Source organism: Hyaena hyaena, unplaced genomic scaffold (assembly GCF_003009895.1).
Source record: "Hyaena hyaena isolate Hyena2069 unplaced genomic scaffold, ASM300989v1 scaffold_1210, whole genome shotgun sequence".
In the NCBI taxonomy this organism is placed as follows: Eukaryota; Metazoa; Chordata; class Mammalia; order Carnivora; family Hyaenidae; genus Hyaena; species Hyaena hyaena.
Window position 1 is genome coordinate 180,275 of NW_024081845.1, and position 19,731 is coordinate 200,005.

Genomic DNA, 19,731 nt, shown 5'->3' on the forward strand with positions numbered 1-19,731 from the left:
TCTGCCATCTAACAGGGACATGGCAGTCTATGAACAAGGAAGCAGGCCCTTACCTGACACCAAATCTGCTGGCACCTTGACTTCCCAGTCTCCAGAACTGCAAGAAATAAATGTGTTGTTTATCAGTTATCTAGTCTACGGTACTTGGTCACAGCAACCTGAATGGTCTAAGACCTACACCAGGAACTATGGCTCAGTTAAAGTTCCAAAAAACAAAAGTGAAGAAGGTTCAAATACCCGTGTGGTTAAAATGGTGAAGTCATTTTTATTTCAGTACTTGACAAAATACCCCATAAAATTCAAAACTTCTACCATTATACAAAAATAGGTCTCTACAAGTGATATTATCTGTCTTCATCACCAGTAGCAAATATATTAGGGCAGAAACATGTAACTTCAGTAGCCTTGTAGGAAAAGTGCAGGACACCTCAAGCTACACATTCAGCAGTATCATAATGCGCAAAAGTTTAATCTTTTCACCCATTCGATAAATACACAAGGTTTATAATTTAATCATTTAAATTAGCATTCCACAAATATACATGTAATTTAATGATTATTGTGTATGAATACATACACAATGCTAATATGTACACATTCCAGTTTGTTTTCATGTGCTGGCAAGGGATTTGTATACAATCATAAGCTGTGTTCATATTGGTCCCGCTGAATATCCACGATACAAAAGCACAAAAGAACAAGTGATTTACAAAAGGGAATTTGTTTAAAATCACTTTGATTCATGTTTCGAAGGATTATCTTCTCATGCCCACATGAAACTGGGTTGAACCTATGAGAGAAAAACAAGGTATGTAAAATTATTTCAAATTGTTACTTATCCCAGAATAATTAGCACAGGCATTCTCTGGAGATACTGCACGTCTGGTTCCAGACCACAGCAATAAAGTGAATATTGCAATACAGAGATTTTTTTTTGTTTCTCTGGGCAAATAAGTTTATACTGTAGTCTATTAAGTGTACAATAGCATTAGGTCTAACATATTAAAAAAGGCTAATCATCATCTGAGCTTTCAGGGAGCTGACAATCCTTGCTGGTAGAGGGTCTTGCCTTAATGTTGAAGGCTGCCGACTGATAAAACAAAAATGAAGTTTGCTGTTATCGGTTGGCTCCTTTCATGAACAATTTCTCTGTAGCATGCGATGCTGTTCAGCATTTTACTCAGTGTAGAACTTCTTTCAAAACTGGAGTCAACTGGGGCACTTGGGTGGTGGTTCAGCTGGTTAAGCGTCTGACTTCTGCTCAGGTCATGATCTCATGGTCTGTGAGTTTGAGCGCCACATTGGGCTCTGTGCTGACAGCTCAGAGCCTGGAGCCTGCTTCGGATTCTCTCTCTGTCTCCCTCTCTCTCTGCCCCTCCCCTGCTTATACTCAGTCTCTCCCTCTCAAAAATAAACATTAAAAAATTAAAACAAAAACTAGAGTCAATCCTTTCAACCCCTGCTGCTTTATCAGCTAAATTTTATGTAATATTGTAAATCCTTTGTCATTTCAACAGTCTCCACAGGATCTTCACTGGAAACAGATTCCATCTCAAGAGAGCTCCTGTTTTGCCCATCCATGAAGAAACTCCTCATTCATTCAAGTTTTATCATGACACTGCAGGAATTCAGTCGCATCCTTAGGCTCCACTTCTAACTCTAGTGCCCTGGCTATTTCTACCACATATGCAATTACTTCCTGCACTGAAGTCTTCAACCCCTCAGAGTCATGCATGAGGGTTGAAATCAACTTCCTCCAGACTCTTGTTCATACTGATATTTTCACCTCTTCCCATGAATCACAGATGTTCTTGCATCTATAATGATGAATCCTTCCAGAAGGGTTTTGATTTACTTTGCCCAGACCTGTCAGGGGAATCATTATCTATGGTAGCTAGAACCTTAGAATATGTATCTCTTAAATAATAAGACTTGAAAATCAAAATTACTCCTTGATCCATTGGCTGCAGAATGGATGTTGTGTTAGCAGGCATGTAAACTCATCCTGTTGTACATCAGAGCTCGTTGGTGAGCAGGTGCATGGTCAATGCGCAGTAATATTTTGAAAGGAATCTTTCTTCTTGAGCACATCTCAACACGGCTTAAAATATTCAGTATACCATGTTGTACAGAGATGCAGTGTCTATCCTGATGTAACACAAGCAGAGATTTAGCATAATTCTTATTTTTTTATGTTTATTATTGAGACAGAAACAGAGCATGAGTGGGGGAGAGGCAGAGAGAGAGCGAGGGAGACACAGAATCCAAAGCAGGCTCCAGGCTCTGAGCTGTCAGCACAGAGCCCGACACGGGTCTCGAACTCACGAACTGTGAGATCATGACCTGAGCTGAAGTCGGACACTCAACCGACTAAGCCACCCAAGCGCCCCAGATTTAGCATAATTCTTAAGGGCCCTAGGAATTTTGAAATGGTAAAAGAGTACGGGCTTCAACTTACTCACTTGCTGCATCAGCCCCTAATAAGAAAGCCCATCCTTTGTAGCTAGACCATGAGTCTTCCTCTCCAGTTAGGAAAGCACTTGATGGTATCTTCTTCCAAAAGAAGGCTGTTTTTGTCTACATTAAACATCTGTTTAGTGTATTCACCTTCATAAATTACTTTAGCTAGATCTTCTGGAGATCTTGGGGCTTCTACATCAGCACTTGTTGCTTCACCTTGCACTTTTATGCTGTGGAGACGTCTTTCCTTAAAACTTGTCAACCAACTGCTGCAGCTTCCTCACCTCGCTTACCCTTCAAAGAACTGAGGAGAATTATGGCTTTGCTCTGGATTAGGCTTTGGATTAAGGGAATATTGTGGTCGGTTTGATATTCTACGCAGACCACCAAGACTTTCTTCTTATCAGCAGTAAGGCAGTTTTGCTTTCTTATCATTCACATGTTCACTGATGCAGCACTTTTAATTTCCTTGAAGAATCGGCATAAGGATGAGTTCTTGAACTTATCTTCTGCATTTACAGCTTGGCTGTCTGGTGCAAGAGACCTACCTTTTGGCCTATCGTGGCTTTTGTGTCCCTCACTAAACTTAATCATTTCTAGCCTTTGATTTTAAGTGGGATGTGTGACCTCCTTTCACTTGAATACTTTGACACCACTGTAGGGTTATTGACTGGCCTAATCTCAACACAGCTGTCTCAGGGAATAGAGAGGCAGGACAGGAAAAGAGACAGAAGAATGGCTGGTCCCTTGAGGACACAGAACACACTCACTTATCGATTAAGTCTGCTGTCTTCTATGGCACTGTTTGTGGTGCCTCCAGAACAATCACACTAGTAACATCAAAAAATCACTGACCAAAGGTCTAAAGAAAAAGTCTGAAACATTGTGAAAATTACCAAAATGTGAGAGATGTGAAAATAAGCAAGTGGTGTTGGAATAAATGGCACCAACAGACTTGCTCAACATGGTTGCCACAAACCTTCATTTGTTTAAAAAAGAAAGAAAAAAAAAAAGCTTATCTGTAAAGTGCAATAAAACGAAGCACAATAAAATGAGGTATGCCTGTAGTGATTTCAAATTAGATTGTTACCAACACCAGATTGACTAGTTCATGAAAGGCAGAAGATTACGATTACCCTCTATTTAAAAATCTGCTTTTTATTTTTGTAAAAAAAGTCTTATTTATCCTTAAACTGATTTTTAAAAGAGGTCTAAATATATATTTGAAAGTCACTATTGCTCTATAGCAAGGTAAGACTAATGTTAAGCTTCTCTTTAAAGTGCCCTGCAGGTTGAATGTTCTATACTCTATACCTCCTGCCTCTTGAAAAATCTTTGGGTCTTCAAAATCTGAGTCCTATGAAATCTAGATGCTCAAAACACGATACAAACCACACCAAACCATACCAAAGTCCAGCTATGATCATAACAGCTTCCTAGGACTGTAAATTGCTTGGGTTAGATGATCTCTTAATGTGAGGAGACAAACTACTAATCTGAAACTAGCCCTAGACAGTTTGTGAGAATAGTAGGAAAAAAGTCTTTAACAAAAGTAATAAGAGGTAAAACTTGATTTAAGTTAATTTGAAGCACATTAAACTGACTCAAACATTTGAATCAGGAGTGAATTGAAGGGAGACAGGGAAAATAGGTCTTCCCCCAATGAACAGGGAATCCATTTCTATTAAGTATGAATTTTTGTGTTTTTGAGCAGAGGAAAAAAATGGGTCATTTTCATAAAGTACTTTGAATGGAACAGGGACCATGGATAAAAGTACTGGGTACTAGCAGGGACAACAGCTTCTGTCTTTCCTCTCCCCACCCCTGATTCACATGCCTCACCACATATCACAGTTGACCCTTGAACAATGTGGAGGCTAGAGGTGCTGACCCCTTGCACAGTTGAAAATCCGTGTGTAACTTCTGACTCCTCCAAAGCTGAACTTACGTACAAATCTTACTACTGACGAGAAAGCCTTACAGGTAACATAGAGGCAATTAACACATATTTTCATATGTTGTATTCTTATAATAAAATAATCTAGAAAAAAGAAAATGTTAAGAAAATCATAAGAATCATAAGGAAGAAAAAAAGGCATTTGCAGCACTGTATGTAAGTGGAACTGTGCAGTTCAGACTGTGTTGTTTAGGAGTCCACTGTAATTAGGAACACGCTCTCTGGTGAACTCTGTAAGCCTCTCAGGACTCTCTACCTTGGTGCCTATTGTGAATTTCATCTAATCAATCTAAGTAGGGTACCTTTTTTCGTGGGAGTGAAACTGGGGTCGTTAATCATTTCTTGAGTTAAATTCCTAAGTCTAACCTGGTAACTCATGAACTAAACTCTAAGATTCAATTATCCTAATGAAGGTGGTAAGGAATCTCAGAAAGAGAAAGGGGAGCTCTGGGTCCGTCTGACACTACGAGGCTGCCAATAATACAGAGTAACGCTGAAGAGTACCTGACTGTACAGTTCCAAGTCGTCTTTGCAGTGCCTCTAGCCGAGTGATATAATCTGTCAAGGCTCTGTCAGGGTCATAATTCTGAAGCTGAGAACATGCTAAGGAACCAGGATTTAAATCAGCTGGAGGGCCCGGGTACCTGTAAGATTAAAAATATGAACATGAATCCAAAATTAGCCACAGTTAACGCAAGTAATTTAACAATCTGCCACCACCCTGCCCTCAAAATCTAGATCTTTAACCCAAGTTATGAACATAATAACTGATAACTGGCAAGAACAGTTAGAATTCACATTTGAACCTTTCTTTATGTGTCGGCTGCTGGTCCACAGGTTTGACTAGAGATTTCAGTCTTTTCATGGGCAAGACGATATATGGATTAGAGATTCTGAAGGTATACAGCCCAGAATCTGGTACAGAGACTAAGCATCAGATACTTAATATTTGTACATTATTAGGGTTAAAAATTGAAACTAGAGAGAAACTGTAACTTTGCAATATTTCCAATATGTGGCCATGCTAAAAATAGACATTATCTGTTGGCTCTTGTCTGTCAATACCATCTGATGTGTTCTTCCAACTTTATAACCATATTTCTTAAATCATTCTTTTCTTCACTCAGTTGGCTGATAGGTCCTGTCAGCTCAGCATTACGCTCGGTAGTCCCTTCTGTCAATGAGCCACAAGAAGTGCTTGGGGACACTAAGCTAGGCCTAATCTATACCCCCAAAGTTCTGAGCTTCCGATGTACAAGGTGAAAAAAGTTCAATAAACTTAAAGCAGCTACAAAGTCCTCATGAAAGTGTCCAGCAGAATGCTTGTTGCAGAAGTCCTCAATGAACGCTGTGTACACAAATGCATCTTGTTGTGGAGACTTGAGAGGTTTTTTTCATGATCTCCAGGCACTGTCAATTTAGTTAATACTTTTCCCAGCGTCCAACCACAGCAAATATAAATAATCAGTTCGGTTTCCAATATTCTTGGAAACCAGGTATAAATTAAAAAACTGTTTTTGATTCTGAGCCTTAGCTTATGTAAAGTCATATACAACTAAGACATCAGCTATTTCAAAGCAAAGCAATCAGAGCCCTAACACGGTCCTCCTTTCTCTGTTAAGCGTCAGTATATGTAATGACTCAGGAGCTTTAGCACACTCTTACCGATTTTGAAAAGGTAAAGGAGACCTAGGATAGTCCAGCTCTGATCTTGAACGATACGCAGTGTGTCTTTGCTCCCCATAGAGCTCCAGCCCACCAGAAGAATGATAAAACAGGTCAGTCTTTTCAGCACCTAAAGTAATCCAAAACGTACCATATTGTACCATATTGTACCATATTGTAAACGAAAAAAGAAAAAAAATCAAGTCCTTGAAAAATTTCTACAAAACAGATATTTGCTCGAAAGATTACTACTCTGTACTATACAACACTACTTATTTAGAGTTATTTTCAATTAGTCTTCCGAAAGAAGAGGGGGGGGGGGAAACAAAACCAGTAGAACTACTGTTTTATTTTCCTTTGAATATAAGTATTTCTGATAATCAGGAACTAGATGTCAAAGAAAATTCTTCTTCATAATAACTAGCAGTGATATGAGGGGTATTCTGAGTATGTGTGGTTCAGAGAAAAAGATGATATGGATAAAAAGTATTACATCACATCATTCTACTGATTTATTAGAAAAAACTTGAAATCAAGATTTGCTAACTTACAACAGAGAACTCATTATAGTGCAAATTTCAGCTGTTTATGTGCAAGGATGCATATTTCAAAACACTTTGCTTAGGGTACTGAATATTCTCTTTCTCTGCTGCTCAGCCACTGACAGAATGTGTAAAGGTGGTTTAATACCAATCTGCAGCTGTATTAATACAGTTATGCTCTGTGTCTGAAACTCTGTGTCCTCCCCTGTTTCTAAGCTCATCCTTATACCTAAACTGTTGAAGTTCTAATGTCTGTTTCCACTTGTAGGTAAAGAGAGAAGAAATTTTAACTGTTACCATTACATACAGCCTATTTGTAAACTCAAAACCTGAGTACTCTGAAAACTTCAAACTATAACTTCTACATGACTGAGTAACAGCAACCCTTTCTCGAATCAGAGTCTTAAATGCAACTGTAAGGAGAGTGGGCTCTAGAGCCAGACTGCCAGTGTCCAGAGCTGCCTCTGCAGCCAACAACAAATGCTTTACTGGCCTCAGTTTTCCTTGTGTAAAGTGGGAATAACAGTAACTATACTTACCTCACAGGACTGGGAGAATACATGGAAAAAAGCGGGGCTAATGTCCCATAAAAATGAGCTCTCATCACTCTTTAAAAATCAGCAAGGTCCCCAGTTCTGTTGCTTATTATAAGGGGTCTTTGGATAATACAATTTCCAGAACACATTTTTAGGAAGGCATTATATGTACAGTAATTTAAAAGAATCCTAAACATAAGAAAAGAAATCCTATTTTGACTTTACCTGGATTCAGTCCAAAGCCATCCCTGTTAATATTGATGGAACCAGAACTTGTGACTCGTTGCCAACGTCGAACCAAAAATTTCATTCTAAAAAAAGATGCGAAGACAAAGTTTCACAGCACATCTATAACGGAAATAGTGTAAATATATACTTCCCACAAAATTCAAGTCATACATTTATGAACATGGAAAAATTTCAACACAATCACATGACTGCCTAATCTAAAATCATTAAACGTCCCCTAGTCTGTTGCAAACTTAACTGGAACAGGCTTTCCAAGAGGCATCAGAGGTCTCATCTGTTCTGACTTTAGAGGTATAAAGGACTTAAAAGAGATGAAAAGCAAAAGTAGAAAGGAGGAAAGTGGATGGACAAAGAAAGGGCAAGAAATAATGAAAGGAGAAAAGACTGGAGAGACTATAGGCAAATGAGATGGAAAAGAAAATAAAAGACCTTTAAACGAGCAGTGTGACTAAGCTGGGAAAGCTGGAGGAGGAGTGAGGCCATGTGACCAGGGAGGAAAAACAATGAGGCACTAAGAGCAAGGGTGGTGGTGGCGGCGGCATCACTGCTGCAAACCAGCTGTAGACAGAGTCTGGCCCAAGAAACTTTCTGGAACACCAATTTTGCTTTCCTCATTCTTCCGTTTCAAAGCTCAGTTTTAGGAGGCTGAAAATACAACGAACATATAAGAGAACAACAAAAAGAGGGAGATGGGATGACGTCCTTCAACGGTGACTGGCTTTCAGAGAGACTTACCGAATCTTCCAGTAAAAGTAATAACTGAACTCTTGTGACCTGCGTCTTCTAAGAATTTAGTGTCTTCTAAGTTATGAGCACACTAGTCTTCGTCAGTAGGAAGTGAGCTGCCTTAAGGGATTCAGGCAAGGATTATGTTTTTTCTTTCTTTATCACTGCATCTCCTAGCACTTAGACCCTGTACAAGGTGTACAAAGTGATGAAAGGAATGAAAGACAAGGAAGGAGAAACTAGAACCACCTGACAACAACGTGGAGAAGAACAGGCAAGGAGGGCTTCAGACCATAACAAGATAAAATGTGAGTTCCTTCTGCTGAGCCAGCATGGATGAGAACTGGACTAGGTGATCTCAGACAGCTTTTAGTTAAAAAACTGTCATATTTTTCAAAGAAAGATAGGTAAAGGAAAAAGGACAAAACCCTTTGAAGACCTATCAGATGTGACCTGATAGGAAGAACTTTAAAAACTGAAAGTAGTTATGAGACTGCCTGGTTACTACATACATAAAAGGGAGCGGAAGCAAGGAAAAGCCTAGGAGTCGCGATATATTGCCCCTGGGTGAGAGGATGGCAGGAGGCCAGGTCCTCAAGGGAGTTTGAGTCCTGGCTCCATTTGAACCACAAAGAGAAGGAGTGGCAGAGTTGGCGGCTTAGAAGTACTAGAGAAGCCGTGACAAAAGCATTAGCACAGTCCAGTGCCCTAAAGGCTAATCTCGGGTTTGAACGCAGAGTTAGGCCAGGGCTCCGTGTAGCTGAGCCCCAAGGGTGCGTGATTTTAGCATGGAAGACAGCAAATGCATGTAGCCCAAGTAATTTTTCAAAAACATATTTTCCCTCTTATGATCTCTTTCATTTATAAATCTGAGCTACTTCATGGGCTTATTCAGGGACAAAAACCAAAATGTAACAGAACAATCCAGAATGGATGTGCCAGCTGTGAGTTAACAGGTGCCTGTGCCTGGAAGTCCTTTTCATAGGGCCTCCACAGTGCAACATAAAGTATCCCTGCTAAAAGGATGAAAGAAAGAAGCAGGCAGGGTCTGGTGATGGCAAACATCTCATACTATATGAATACCGAGCACAATAGGCGGAGATAAGAGTAGATTAAAAATCTAAATCCTTTTAGTGTTTATTAAAATGTATTTTCTTTCAAACACTTTACCTTGAAATTGCCATGGACACTCTGACAGCTGACCGAAACCTGGTGAATCCCTTTGGACGGTGGGTGATCACCTCTAGGTCAGTGAAGGCTGGCTGTCCCCCCATCCGGGCGAGCAGAGCCAGTGTGGCGTCTTCACACTCCTGGAAGCCACCCAGTAACAGCAGCAGGTATTTCTTCTGATAAATGAGAGCTTTCCGAAAACTTTCCGCCCTCAGATATTTACCATAAATTCTCTATGTTTAAACAAGGGAAGAACACAAAAACATTATTAAGAAGCCATTCAAATTGTTCTCTAGAGAAAGATAACCTAGATTTTATTAAAAAAAAAAAAATAGTAGTAGAATGGCAGATACCCTACTACTGTTTTCTACGTTATCAGCAAAGTTGAAAGTAAAGATAATCAACCTTAAATTTCACACTTCTGCCTCTTTTTAGTCAGTGGAATGTGAACATAAACCGTATACCTATATTTTTGGATTTTAGCCCCTATTCATAATTACTGCAAATGTTTTTGTCATTACCTTATCATCTCAGTTTTTCTTCTCTAACTGCACAGAGCCACTTTTACTATTATAGTTGCTAATGTATTTAAATTTCAATGCTAATGTTCTCTGCCCCTTTAAGAGGCATAAATTCATGTTCACTCCATAGTTAAAAAAATATTCCAAACATTTTTCTCTTGGATTTTATGTTAACAGATTAAAAGTAGTTTTCCTACAATATTCATCATAGTGACGACAGGTTCTTGAGAGGGCTTACGATCTTACAGAGAGCGATGCTCTGACACTGAAGGTGGCAGAGCTTCTGCTAGCAGTGGAAAAGAGAATTTTCTGTTGGTCCCTTAGAGATGACATGGTGGGAAGCGGACCATGAGCTCAGGGTGCTGCCACTGTGACATGCCTCGTCTCAAAGTTTTTGTGACCAGCTAGGGGCCTGCATTTGTGTCACAGACTGAATGGTGACACTCAAGGACAGCCTGAATGCAACCTCAATTTCTTTCTGTTTGGTTAAGATTAGTGAAAGATGAAATGAAGCAAAAGCAGAGGACCAGCTTTGGTGTACGTTTAGATGGAACATGCCGCTTACCTTTATAGTGGCATGCTCAGAATCAGAGCTCAGATTCTGAAGTAAAGCTTCATTTCTTAGTTCAGCTTTCAGTTTGTACACTTCAGCTTCTGCTCTTTTCAAGGATTTCTGGAGAGTCAACTTTTCTCTGTTCCAGACTTCTTTTTCAGAAGCAATGATTGCTTCAATGTTGGCACCACCATTGAATGAAAACCTAGAAGACTGAAGAAACCAGAGCATGCATACATGATTTTTAGGAATAAGTCTCTGAAGAAAAATCTAAATTAAACACATTAAAGGTATCCCCATGAGGTATCAGCATTCTAGTCTCAGATACAGAGTTCAAAGACAATCTCAACTAAAATTAAGAATATACACTTATATCCTTTGCTTAGATTAATTCTAAAACTAAAAATCCTTGTGAAAGCCTAGCCCCAAAGAAACTGTTTATATTTTGCAGAGCTTTATTATTTTATTTTATTTTTAATGTTTATTTCTTTTCGAGATAGAGACAGAGCATGAGCAGGGAAGGGGCAGAAAGATAGGGAGACACAGAATCTGAAGCAAGCTCCAGGCTCTGAGCTATCAGCATAGAGCCTGATGCGGGGCTCAAACCCACAAATCGTGAGATCGCAACCTGAGCGGAAGTCGGACGCTTAACTGACTGAGCCACGCAGGGGCCCTTATTTTGCAGAGCTTTAAAATAAAAAAAAGTCTAGAGGACTGCCTGGGTGGCTTAGCTGGGTAAGGATCTCATTTGGGCTCAGGTCATGATCTCACAGTTTGGGAGTTTGAGTCCTGTGTTGGGCTCTATGCTAGCAGTGGGGAGCCTGGTTGGGATTCTTTCTCTCTTGCTCTCTCTCTGCCCCTCTCTGCTTGTGCTCTTGTTCTCCCTCTCTCTCAAAATAAATAAATAAACATTAAAGTTTATTAAGTTATTAAGTAAAAAAGCCTACAGACTTAATAAATGGGCCATTAGGGTTCAAACGCAAAGCCTATGCATGAAACAGTACACTATGGAAGTGGGGAAAAAATAACCAGGCATGTACTTAGAGAAGTGGATCTCTACAGAAGCTTTGTGGGTATGTTATGTATTTGACTACACAACTGTCTACAAGTCTTTCCTATCTTTATATTATGTTCTTATTTTTGTATTACAGATGCTAGCAATTTTGTAGTTTTTAAAAGGAAAAAAATTAAGTGAATTGCCAGAGTGGTTTATTAGACTGAAATATATAATTTAATGGCATCTTTCACTTGAGTTACAAACATAATAACCGATAAATAACTGATGAGAACAGTCAGAATTCACATTTGAACATTTCTTTACATGTGTCTGCTGCTGGCCCATAGGTAGCAACGTATATGGCTTGGGAGAAAAGCAGTTCTTGATTTGACTACAGACTTCAGTTTTCTCATGTGTAAGGCTGAATGCAGATGAGAGATTCTGAACATATATATCCCAAGATCGGGCAAAGAGAAGGCTCCCAATAAACAGTATCTATTATCATTATTGTCATCCTTATAATATTTTCCAATGATCTTACTAAGAATCAGATACTTAATATTTTTACCCTGTTAGGGTTAAAAATTGAAACTAGAAAGCAGAACTTGTAACTTTGCAACATTTCTACTGTGGCCATGCTAAAAACAGACGTACATAATCTCTGCCAGCTCCTGTCTGTCGATACCATCTAATCTGTTCTTCTAGCTTCATAACCGTGTTTCTTAAGTCATTCTTTTCTTCGGTCAGTTGGCTGATATGTCCTGTTAGCTCAGCATTTTGCCTCAGTAGTCTTTCGGTCAGTGAGCCACAAGAAGTACCTGGGGACACCAAGCTAGGCTAGAAAAATAAAATGGCATTAAGGTTGTGTAAGGATAATGTTTATAAACAATGCACATAAAAATGTGAAGAGGCACTGAGAACAACAGATTTCATGAAGAAGTGGTGCTGGAGTTGAGCCTTATATACAAGAACAAATTTAATAGACAGGAGAGGAGATAGGGAAGGGTATTTTAAGCAGAAGGAATAGTTTGTATAAAGGCACAAAGGTTTCGTGTGAGAGTTTTGCTTTTAGGGAGCTACAAGTTGCTTGGTAAGGCTAGAGTAAGGACTGCCTTTACTCATGGATAATATACCAAAATGCAGGCAGTGGAGAGCCATATATGGCTTTTAGACAAGACCATGCAACAAAACTTATGTGTTACAAAAATTTCTTTGGTAGTAGCATGCAAAGTACAATAAATTAAGGAAGAGACAGATCTTGGTGTCAGGCAGACACATCAGGAAGTCCTCAAAGCAGTTCAGGTGAGAAATGCTGAAAGCCTGAGTAAGGTAATGACTAAGGGCACATGGAATAGATATTTAGGTTGTAAAAGCATAGGACTTAGTCAATGCTTGGACACCTAAGTGAGAGGGAAGGAAGGTGGTCCATGGTGATCTTCGGCTTTCTATTTTTTAAAAACTTTTCTTAATGTTTTATTTATTTCTAAGAGAGAGAGAGAGAGAGAGAAAGAGAGAGACACACACACACAGCATGAGCAGGGGAGGGTCAGAGAGAGAGGGAGACACAGAATCTGAAACAGGATCCAGGCTCTGAGCTAGCTGTCAGCATAAAGCCCGATGCAGGACTTGAACCCACGAACCGTGAGATCATGACCTGAGCCGAAGTCAGACGCTTAACCGACTGAGCCATCCAGGCACCCTGACCTTTGGCTTTCTAAACTGGGTGATATCAGGACCAGAAACGAGGGTTTGGGACAGGAAGGAGAAAAGAAAGATGATGCTCAGTTTGGAACGTGCCTTTAAGGTTCCTATGGGGTCACTATGGCGTACATTTCCCCATGGAAAGAGTTCCAGTAACTAATGGAAAATAGTTACTGGACCACAGGATAAAGGTATAGGCTACACTAGAAGATAAAGTCCATAAAGGCGAGATTTTTATTAGATTTGTTCAATGCAGCCCAGAACCCAGGATGGTACCTAGCATATAACAAGTGCCTGACATAAGTGTTTGCTCAGTAAGTAAGTCTACGGAGAACTCAGGCTGTGGGAAAGAATGAACCTTCACAATTAGAGGGAAAAAAATGGATGAAGACACGGAGAAAGAGAATTCATGAAGGTGACTGATGAAAAGAAATGGAAGAAATGAGAGAATATTGACACACATAAAGAGTTTTTGCTCTTTTTTGTGGCATTTCGGAGGCGGTAGGCAGCCTCAAGAAGCAGCTGAACATCTCTTTCCCAGCTATTGGCTGCCAGAAACTCATTGAAGTGGATGATGAACGCAAACTTCGTACCTTTTATGAGAAGCGAATGGCCACAGAAGTTGCTGCTGATGCTTTAGGGTAAGAATGGAAGGGTTATGTGGTCCGAATCAGTGGTGGCTATGACAAACAAGGCTTCCCCATGAAGCAGGGTGTCTTGACCCATGGCCGTGTCCGCCTACTGCTGAGTAAGGGGCATTCCTGCTACCGACCATGGAGGACTGGAGAAAAAAAGCGCAGATCTGTCCGGGGTTGCATTGTGGATGCCAATCTCAGTGTTCTCAACTTGGTCATCGTGAAAAAGGGGAGAAGGATATTCCTGGACTCACTGATACTACTGTGCTTCGTCGCCTGGGGCCCAAAAGAGCTAGCAGAATCCGCAAGCTTTTCAGTCTCTCAAAGGAAGATGATGTCCGCCAGTATGTTGTGAGAAAGCCCCTAAACAAAGAAGAAATCTCGAACCAAAGCACCCAAGATTCAGCGTCTTGTCACTCCACGTGTCCTCCAACACAAATGTCAGCGCGTTGCTTTGAAGCAGCAGCGCACAAAGGAAAACAAGGAAGAGGCTGTAGAATATGCTAAGCTTTTAGCCAAGAGAATGAAGGAAGCCAAAGAAAAACACCAAGGACAGACTGCCAAGAGACGGAGGCTGTCTTCTCTGAGAGGTTCTACCTCAAAGTCTGAGTCCAGTCAAAAATGAGATTGTTGTAAGAGGAACAAATAAGTAAGATTATACACACACAAAAAAAAAAGTTTTTAAGATGGGAGAAGTCAAAAGTGTCAAATGCTACAAAGAAACCAAAGACAGGGAATGAAAAGATTCATCAGATTAGTCAACTGTGAAGACACTGATACCATTCTGTGGGTGGTTACAAGTGATAAGGTAGAAATGAGACTATTCTTTCAAGAAACATGCGTTATACTATAATAAAATGTCACAATTATTCAATAATGATAATGAGGGTTAATATCCCTTCAAACTTTTACTATCTTCTATTTGAGAAAGGCAAATATTATTATTAGTATTTAAAATAAATAAAAAGACAAAATTAAAACTCTTTAGAAAATACGGTGCCAGTTTCAAATGACTCCTATAGCTCCATTAAACCTTTGTTCTTGATATCTTTTATAAAGAGTTTTTGAAGTCTTACCTCTTGCCCTGGCTGGCCAGTTAACTTTTGTAGTTGTAAAATAATTCCATCAATATTTTCCTGAACCCAAATAAAATCTTCATCATCTGCTGTTTCAAAGTGTAGTCTTTAAGAAAAAGAGAAAAAGTCAAAACATACCTTTCTCAATCAGTGGTATTCATTAGCACAAACATTAGAGATTAGGTGACGCTATGTTTCACCTATCACTTCTCCCTTACATTAAGTCTTCTCTTTCCACGGTGTTAAGATACTTGTTTTTAGGTATATGAGGTTTTGTTAAAAAGAATGACTTCATGGGGTGCCTGGATGGCTCAGTTGGTTGCGTGTCTGACCCTTAATTTTAACTTAGGTCATGATCCCAGGGTTGTGGGCTGGGCTCTGTGCTGAGTATGAAGCCTAAGATACTCTCTCTTGCTCGCGCGCATGCTCTCTGTCTCCATGTTGGGTTCTGTGCTGACATCGTGGGGCCTGCTTGCAATTCTGTCTCCTTGCTCTGCCCCTCACCCTGGCTCCAAAACAAAACAAAAAAACACCTAAAAAAATTTCTTTCCCTGTGCCCTCCTCTCCCCTGCTTGCTTTCTCTAAATAAAAAACATAAACAAACAAATACATAAATACTATCATCTCCTAATGTGAGCATGCATTAACTAATATTTCAATTCCTGGAGCACCTTTGTGGCTCAGTCTGTTAAGTGCAGACTCTTGATTTCGGCTCAGGTCATGGTATCACAATTCATGGGTTTGAGCTCCATGTTGAGCACTACATTAACAGTGCAGAGCCTGCTTGGGATCTCTCTCTCTGTCTCCCTGCCCCTCCCACACTCATGCTCTCTCAAAAAAAAAAAAAAAAAATTCACTTCCCCACCCTTGGCCAGCTATTAGTAAGGAACAGATTCTATCCAGTTTGTCTAAGAATGTCATTTCCAAAAGTCAGAAGAAGAAAAAAAAAATCTAACCTATTGGAGGCTTTCTGGGCCAGATGCTGCAGCTTTGAAGCCACATGTAGAAGCTTTTGTCTGATCATTTCTAATTCATGATTACAGCCAGTCCCTCCTTCGTTCATTTCAATCAGTTTAGGATAGCCTGATTCCTTTGTCTCTCCTTCTATTTTCTGTTGAAGAACCCAATTTCTAGTTCGATCACTGGTTAAACTCCATGTGGCAGGCTAGCAATTTTCAACAGAAAAAGAAAAAGCAGTAATTATAAATGAATAATGAATCATATTCTTTCTCAAGTAAACACAATTATGGTTCATACTCCAAGTAAATTTCTATGGATTTTATATTATTTGCTCATAACTACTTAAATAATTTAGTCCAGTATAGGGACACCTGAGTGGCTTAGTCGGTTGAGTGACCAGCTTCGGCTCAGGTTATGATCTCATCATGGTTGTGTGAGTTTAAGCCCTGCATTGGGCTCTCTGCTCTCAGTGCAGAGCCTGGTTCAGGTCCTCTTTAACCCTCTCTCTCTCTGGCCCTGGCCTGCTCTCGCTCTTTCTCTCAAAAAAAAAAAAAAAAAAAAAAAAAAAAACACAAACATTTAAAAGTAATTAAATGAATGAATGAATAAATTACTCCAATATCAAAATTCTATGTTCAAAGGGCTGTAGTGCTTTTAAAAAATATTTTAAAATATTTTTAAAATTTAAAAAAATATTTTAAAAGGGGCGCCTGGGTGGCTTAGTCGGTTAAGCGTCCGACTTTCGCTTAGGTCATGATCTCGCGATTCGTGGGTTCGAGCCCCGCGTCGGGCTCTGTGCTGACTGCCAGCTCAGAGCCTGGAGCCTGTTTCAGTCTGTGACTCCCTCTCTCTCTGACCCTCCCCTGCTCACGCTGTCTCTCTCTCTCTCTCCTAGAAATAAATAAAACATTAAAAAAAAAAAAATTTTAAAAGAGCATCAACTTACCTCATTAAGATTCTGATAGAGAATTCTTCTACTTTCACGTTTTTCTTCCCGTTCTAGTTCTTGCTTCTGGAATTCCTGCATAATGCCCTGCAGTCGCTTTCCTTCAAGGTCTAACTTATAAACTTGTTGCCTTTTCTCTTCCAGCTGGCGCTGAAGATCTTCCACTTTGGACTGGAGCTCATGCATCTTCTTCTGTCCCTCAGTGTTGGCCTCTTGTTCTGTCTGCAACGTCTTCCTGTGAACCTGCCTATCCTTTTCCATTTGCTGCCTTGTTTGCAGAGAATCCAGTTTATATTTCTCGGTCTCATTTAACAATTCTACGATGCGACTGTGTTTCTCCTCCAGCTGTTTCTGTAGCTCTCTAAGGAGGTCCTCAGAGGGCAGCGAGGGCCGAGGCTGCCCACTATCCCCGCCGCTCTGCAGCTGCGCATGCAATTCCCGCTCCCTGTCCAGGGTGCTGCTCATTTCCCGGATTCGCACCTTCTCGGATTCAAGAAGGACTTGCAGCTCTAAGTTTCGACCCCGTTCTTCTGATAACTGGGCATCATGTAGCACTCTTTGTGATTCTATCTTCTCCTGTGATTCACTTAGTAGTTGTTTCTGTTGTTCCAACAGTAAATTTAGTTGAATATTCCTTTGTTTCTGACCCTCAAGTGAAAATTTCAAATCCTTGTAGAACAAAGTTGAATTTAAGAATATTAACATTTAAAAAATCCTTTATAAGTATACTACTGTGCCTTTATTAATACTAAGTTGGTAGTGTTTGGTAACAGAACTGATTATCCAGTTTATTAACTGAAATTTTTAGCGGTTAGAGCATAATTATTTGGGATAGCCAGATGATTTTCATTGAAGAACGTAAGCAAAAGATCAGCTAAATAGTACTTTTTCCTCCAAACACTAATCATACCTAATTAAGGAATATGAAGTAGGGTACATTTCGTCTAGAAATAATGACCTTTAAAAATACAAATATTTCCAATATAATGTGACATGAGTTCCTGAAAAACCTCACGTTGTCCAATGTCACATACTAAGAATAATAGGGCTTGTGGGGAAAGCAGCATAACGGACAAACTACTCAAATCTTAAAAAAATTTGTAATGATAAAAAAAAACCAGTAAGGACACCTAGGTGGCTCAGTTAGACTCTTGATTTTCACTCAGGTCATGATCTCATGGTTTGTGGGATCGAGCCTCACATCGGGCTCTTGCAGTAACAGTGCGGAGCCTGCTTGAGATTCCGTCTCCCTCTCTTTCTGTGGTGCGCTCCCCCCAACCCTCAACTTGTGCTCACTCACACAATCATCCCTAAACAAACATAAAAATTTTTTTTTAGGGGCGCCTGGGTGGCTTAGTCGGTTAAGCGTCCGACTTTCGCTTAGGTCATGATCTCGCGGTTTGTGGGTTCGAGCCCCGCGTCGGGCTCTGTGCTGACTGCCAGCTCAGAGCCTGGAGCCTGCTTCAGTCTGTGACTCCCTCTCTCTCTGACCCTCCCCTGCTCACGCTGTCTCTCTCTCTCTCCTAGAAATAAATAAAACATTAAAAAAATTTAAAAAAAAAAAAAAAAAAAAAAAAAAAAAAAAATAAAAAAAAAAAAAAAAATTTTTTTTTAAAATAGTACTCTGTATCAAAGGGGATATCATGGCCTTACCAGGTAGAGACCTCACTATGCCTGCCTGAAGGCCACCAAGATGGACAATCAGAAACCCCCCAACAAAATTAAACAGAAATACAGCAGAAATGCCAGCTACACAGTTTTTTAGCCTACAGCTGGTGAGTACCACGCGTGGATGGAAGACCTCTGAGCCGGTGGGGCTACCATAGGTGGGCACTGTGTGTGCAACACGACCTGCCCCGAGCTGTCAGCTGTGCAGGGCTGAGGTGTGGAAGAGAGACCAGCATGAAGGGACTCATTTTAAATTTTTTAAAAATATAGCAGTGAGGGCTCCTGCTGGCAGAGAAGTGTCACCATTCCCCTTTCCTAGGGAAAACAGGTGAACCAAAATTATTCTGCATTAACTGGAAGTGGTTGCCCTACTTATCAAATTGTATATGCACTAACTCAAATTCCCAAAACACATGCTATAGCAGAAGTGTGTGTAATGCACCCTTGGATGTAGCAAACCAAAAATGTACCACACCATTAGCATTTCCTGATGATACTGTAACAGTATTCCACATATAGCGAACAACTTACTGGACTTCATGAAGGCTGACCGTTTAGAAAGAGGAAAGTCTCCAGACTCTCTCTCTCCTGCTGTTTTTGGATTTTCCACAGATATTTAAAGACAAAGATAATAATACCTCAAGTTCTTCTTTATCCCGCTCTTCACTGCGTCCTAGTTTGGCTTTCTCTTTCTCCAAAGCCCACTGGAGCTCTCTGGACTTTTTCTGTTCACTTGCTAACGTGTCATTAAGCAAATGTACCTCATCTGTTTTATCTTTAACTTCCAACCTAAATAAGAGACAAATGAATGTTCATAAAATTGCTTTGACCAAGTTTATATGGAGATAAAGAGAGACAGTTTCCACTGACAAGTGGAGGCATATTATAAACCAACTAATAGGAAAATATAAACCACATAATCAAGATTTTTGACTGTGGTTTATTTCATATTAACTGTTTCTAGTAACACAATTATGAACTATTCTTTACCACTAGAAACAACTTATTTTTACAAAATAACATTAATACAATTTTTCCTTGTCTTTTACTGAACATGAAAGCCACCAATGTTCAAAATAAAAAATGACTGTCCTTGGCAAGCAGAACATCTCAGTATTTACACCAAGAATTTATCCTTTTAAAAGGATAGTTTAAAACATTTTGCATACTTTAGCTAAATGAACCACAAATTCTATTGAGACAATAAATACCATTTCAAATTACTTGGCAGTAATATGTATCTTATACAGCACGTCTCACATAGAACTAACCCACAGCAGCGAATATGGCAATACCTAATCACGAATTTATCATTTAGAAAAATTTGGGGTTTTTCCTTTCCACTATAGCTTTTTCCACAAATAACAAA

The 19,731-nt window shown here is 39.8% G+C and overlaps 1 protein-coding gene and 1 pseudogene across 1 annotated transcript in view; one reads left to right on the top strand and one right to left on the bottom strand.

Annotated features, from left to right (window-relative positions):
- Positions 1–240: 240 nt before the first annotated feature.
- Positions 241–19,731, bottom strand: part of AKAP9 (A-kinase anchoring protein 9) — a 154,584-nt gene continuing 135,093 nt past the window's right edge. The window contains 11 exon segments of the mRNA XM_039222901.1: positions 241–790; positions 4,922–5,061; positions 6,083–6,212; positions 7,386–7,471; positions 9,306–9,538; positions 10,392–10,592; positions 12,031–12,213; positions 14,789–14,894; positions 15,745–15,953; positions 16,695–17,363; positions 19,001–19,151. Of these exon segments, the coding sequence (XP_039078832.1) occupies positions 756–790; positions 4,922–5,061; positions 6,083–6,212; positions 7,386–7,471; positions 9,306–9,538; positions 10,392–10,592; positions 12,031–12,213; positions 14,789–14,894; positions 15,745–15,953; positions 16,695–17,363; positions 19,001–19,151 (2,143 nt within the window). The 3' untranslated portion in view covers positions 241–755.
- On the top strand, positions 12,514–14,374 carry LOC120224626 (annotated as a pseudogene).